Source organism: Chaetura pelagica, unplaced genomic scaffold (assembly GCF_000747805.2).
Source record: "Chaetura pelagica isolate M959 unplaced genomic scaffold, ChaPel_1.0 scaffold139, whole genome shotgun sequence".
Classification (NCBI taxonomy): domain Eukaryota; kingdom Metazoa; phylum Chordata; class Aves; order Apodiformes; family Apodidae; genus Chaetura; species Chaetura pelagica.
The window spans coordinates 5,765,049-5,770,232 of NW_009970717.1; the positions used below are offsets into that span (position 1 = coordinate 5,765,049).

General features: G+C 36.8%; 1 protein-coding gene across 1 annotated transcript in view; it reads left to right on the forward strand.

The window, feature by feature from the left end:
* The window catches only part of DYNLRB2 (dynein, light chain, roadblock-type 2), a 7,048-nt gene extending 2,864 nt beyond the window's left edge, over positions 1 to 4,184 (forward strand). Inside the window, exons 2-4 of the mRNA XM_010006245.1 lie at positions 102 to 177; positions 2,455 to 2,622; positions 4,141 to 4,184. Of these exons, the coding sequence (XP_010004547.1) occupies positions 102 to 177; positions 2,455 to 2,622; positions 4,141 to 4,184 (288 nt within the window). The remainder of the gene's footprint in view (positions 1 to 101; positions 178 to 2,454; positions 2,623 to 4,140) is intronic.
* The last annotated feature ends 1,000 nt before the right edge of the window (positions 4,185 to 5,184 follow it).

Sequence of the window (5,184 nt, forward strand, 5' to 3'; positions counted from 1 at the left end):
GAGCCCCCGGGCTGCTCCCCAAGGCCCGCGCCGGCCGTCGGGGGGAGCCGAGGTGGCTGCGGGGGTGCTGAGGTGTCCTCAGGTGTCCTCTCTCCCTGCAGGCTGAAGTGGAGGAAACCCTAAAGAGGATTCAAGCCCACAAAGGGGTTATCGCAACTATTGTTATAAACGCCGAAGGTAAAACCTCCTTTGCCTTCCCCAAGTAACGGGTTCGGTGGCGGTAACGAGCGTAGGGACAGGTCAGCACAGAGCTGTGAGGTGTTAATGCCACCCCTGGCAGTGCTCTGTGGTGTGACTTTCAAGGTCTGTTTCACCTTAAGACAGGAGCGTTTGGCTTGTGGCCCTTTCTTCCAGCTCTCCATGAAGTGCCCTCATGTCCTGTCCCACCCTCCTCATCCTCACAGGCCTGTAGAACGTGGGACCAGACTGAGCCCCACGGACCAGGCCAGTGCAGGGACTCTGAGTTTAGTTTATAATTAGAAATGTTCAGAGGCCAGATGCCAAATATGAACCCCAAAAGAGTCTGTACTCGGTGAGGACATATTCAAGGGCCTAAGAAGTTAGATTGCACAAACTAAACCTCAAAGTAGGTGTGTAGTTGCAAGTTTCTGTAGTATCTTCAAATATCCATAATTAGCATTGGTCAGTCTAATAACTTAATTTTTTTTCTGTAGAAAATAAAATTTAATGTCTCTCTATCCTGGAACACTTCAGTCAAGTCTAGAACTTCAATTAATCACAGTAAAAATACTTAAACCAGTGGTGCAAATAGCAAGGTTTCTCAGGCTGTTCAGGTTTCCACTAACAGAAACATCTTTTACTAATATTTTTGTAACAGTGCAGGTCACTTAGGCGTAATAGTATGCAGATGACATAGCAAATTAAAGATTCCTGATACACACATTGCCTATAATTTATTTTAATGCTCAAAGTTGATTTGTTCATTGAAACATCTGCTAAGTGTACATTGTTTATTTGGAAAATCTCATCAACTTCACAGCTGAGAAAGATCACACTGCAGCATTTCTAATGAAGGATTTATTTGCCTTTCTCTAATTTGGGTGGCAGAGGCAAAGATAATTTGTCCTAAAGTAAGCATAGCTCAGCTTTAATCTAAGGATGTCACCAGTGTCAACTAATTTTCATGTTATTATTAGACCTTGGAGGATCATTTAACATTAACCATTTTTATTAAAAGTGCTATATTTGTTGAAGCAATCATTTAGATACAAGGTCATATAAACTTGACACTAATTCATTGCTGGTTTTAAGTGGCTTACTATTTAATTTTGTGATTATATAGATATTCTCATGCTAATGCAGTGCTTGGGAACACCTGTTTGTTTCCATTCAAACATCAATGTCTGTAATAAACATAAGACACACAGGATGTATTGGGTCATTTTGTACACTCCCCTACACTACAAACCCTTCCAATACAGAATAATTTCTTAACTGATTATACAGATTTCAAGTGATTCAAATAATGCTTTCCTAGAAAAATTATGGAGTTGTCTAATACATATTCTCTTATTTCTTTTACTCCTTTGCCTCTAATTCTTTACCTGGTATTCACTGTTTTTGCATATTAATTCTTCTTTTGCAATCAAACTCTGCAACTTACTCTATTTTTGTATTCCTATCCTGTCCAGCAGGAAGACACAATACAATGTATGCAAAGAGAAAATTGCCTTGCCAGCTTGTAACCTATTGTCTTTGTTAGTAGGTCAAACATAATTTTTATTAGTGAAACAAGCTTATTAAAGCAAGTTTTACACTTGTAGGATTACAGTGAACCCTGGTTTTCTTGTCTCCTGGTAGCCTATCTATCTATCTATATATCTATCTATCTAAAAACATTATTTGACAAATCATTGATAAACAATGATTAATGAAATAATCAAAAAATAAACTTGACTTATGTGGTCATATTTCTAATCATTGGGATCAACACTCTGTGTGCTACCAACTGTCAATATTTTGCTGCTAATTGGTAGGGATTGTTCCAAGGGTGGTTTCACTTGCCAAATGCAAACATGCCCCTTCTGCCCTTAGATTGTTCTTGGTATTTCAAGGGAATGTGTCATTTCCATCCCTGCACATGCCAAGTGCTACAGCTAAAGTGTTAGGTGAGATTTTTGCAGCCAAGATACAAACCTGGTGACAGTGTTCAAACTGATGAAGCACCGTAAGTGCTACAGAATGGAATTTCATGGGTATTTAAGAGCCTTAAACACCAATTAGGCTCTTTCAGAAGTTTCATAAAGAAACTCAATGTTTAAGTGCCACTGATTAACATAAATTGTACTTTAAAAGGCATATAGATACCTGAAATAATGTAACTCCTTTCTGCTACAAAACAGAAAAAAATATGAATTTTTTCTCTTATGATCTGCTGTATATGAAGAATATGCAACTTAATTGAGTGGTTCTTAGAAAATTATTTATTTGCAGGAATTCCAATAAGAACAAACCTTGATAACTCTACATCAGTCCAGTATGCAGGTCTTCTTCATCAGCTCACCAAGAAAGCTAGGAGCACAGTGAGAGACATTGATCCTCAGAATGATCTAACCTTTCTTAGGATCAGATCAAAGAAACACGAAATTATGGTTGCTCCAGGTAATATTCCTATTCAAATAACAATAGAATTTTATGTCCTTTTAAGTTTCTTTTAATTCTTCACAAATAAGGGTACTGTAGAAAATGCATTTTGAAAATAATTACATGAAAATACAACCATATACTCACCATGTAACTAGATATTAGGATTTTAATCCACAGAGTTTATAGTATTCATGTTAAATACAAATACATGTTCATTTGTTAGCTGTGTCTCTGAAGTAGCTAACAAGGCCAGATGAGCTTTGGGCCATCAACAATAAAGGTGAACTGGGCAATATCCAGTGAAGGCTGCAGAACAAAAAGGGAGCTTCAGGGACCTCCTCAGCGTAGGCAGCGGGGAGGCTGTTGGCTCTGAGCTGGTGCTGATGGACAGCCTGCACTGGGGCAGCCCTCTGCTGCTGATTGATAGCAGAGGCAGAGCAGAGGAACTGCTCTAGGTGTGAGTTACCTCGCCTCCCTAGAATTATTTATAGTGTTGCTATGAAACCAGTAGGTGAGAAAGAAATCTGGCACTGTCATTAAGTGTTAGCATTAGTCATCAGCTGATACTGAGATGAAAATTTTAGTTTAGTTTCTGTTTTGGAGTATAAACCTAATGCATTTTTTAAGTCATGTTTTTTTGCTCATTGATTTAAACTGATGCACTTGATTCTTGTTTTGCATTTGCCCTTCACTTACTTTTTAGAGGTGACTTTTTGACTAGTAACCAGTAAAGCATGTTGACCTGAAAAGTAAGTGGTATAAAAAGTGAGGCTTTTGCTAGCAGGGAAATAAGTTGTTCAAAGGTTTGATTGTATTTTACTGTAATTGTAGGTGGTAAATGAACTACCTGAGATTCATATTAAGTTGCTTTTGGATGAAAGTGACAATGTCAGAGTGCAGCTTCTTAGTCCTCCAAAGCAGATATGACCCTACTAAATTCACTGGATACTTCCAAGAAATGTTTCATTTAAAATAGATAATGTTGAATAGCCATCCAACTGAAGGATTTCCAAAACTTCCCCCAGCTTTTAGAATTAGTAGGCGAAGTCTGGCATGCTTAGAATTTATTCACAATAGAAGTCTATTCAAATATTTTCTGCTTTTTTCATGTCTAAATGGGGTTCTCAATTTTCAATAAATGAGTTAGTGAACTGAAAGAAGTTTTCTGCACCTGCAAAGGAGGCTGCAGATGTCAAAAGTTTTGATTATAAGAAGTGCTGGAGTCCAGGTGCTTATCTTGTGACTTTTAAAATCTTGCTTAAACAACTTTACAGCTTCTTGAAAGCAAATGGACTGCTTACTAAAATACTTCTAATATGGTATATTAAGCTTTATGACACAGATTTTTTTATCTGTAATCTCGGATTTTTGTACAAAATGCTGACATTTTCTGAATGTTTTTTATATAAATGCAATTATTTTGCTTATGTTTTATAAGCAAATAAGAAGTTGGAGAGGAATATATTAATAAAGAGTATTTAACAGGAAATAAGATACAATATTTTAACAGAACATGTTTATATCTTTTTGCAGATAAGGAGTATCTCCTGATCATTATTCAGAACCCATGCGAATAGTCCTGCTGTGACAATATATTTACAGACAGTGATGTAGCTCTACTTGTTAAACTAATATTACTTGCTGATATTTAATATCAAACATAGCACTAAGTAATTTTACATAAAGTGTAACTGCCATGGCTGAAATGTTGCCATTTTAAAGTTTTCAGTTGTAGCTCTATCAATTTGTATTTGAGCAAATTGTAATTCATTTATCAAAATACTGTATGTTTATCTTGATATTCAAAAGAACAGCAATAAAGCAAAATGCTTAAAACTCTCTTTAATGGATGTTCAAGCTATTCTTACAATTAAATAATTCTCTTTACCCTTCTAACATTATGTTGGAGGAGAAATCATACCTCATGGGGAGCTGAAGATCCTGTCTATACACACATCTATAAATGCATCCCTGTGAGCCAGAGTACCTCAGCTACACAACCCAAGAACACAAGTGCAGTTTATGTCAGCAGTGAGGGACTGGATATTGCCCTGTCCTTAACACCTGCCACTGCATGTGGGAGGAAGAGAACCCAAAGTCACAGGGGTCCAGTGTGATGGAAATGAAGTATAACAATCCAACTGGGCAGGGCTACTCAATATTTAAAGATATGTAAATTAACAGGGCATTATTGGCTGCACTTACTGTAGCCAGTGCTGTGCCAGAAGAATTTCCTTATCTTACTGGAGGGTTTTTTAATTGTGCACAGTTGTTGTAGTGAACGATATATTGTCATACAGCTTTCAAAAGTTAAGTTTTTAATTGTTATATTCTCTGCTTCTGTTGTGATAATTTCTAAAATCCAACCTATTTATTGCTATCCATTAGTCACCATTTCTTCTAATAATACCCTGGCTCATCAAATGCTTACCAATTCAAAGCTCAGATTTTTCATTTCAGTTCATATTCAAAACTATTGCTGAATTCCAACTACTATTAATGTCTACTTGGGGCTAATATTTTGTTTCAGTAGTTTTCTCTCACTGCATTACATTCTGTGGAGATTTCACTGTGTAA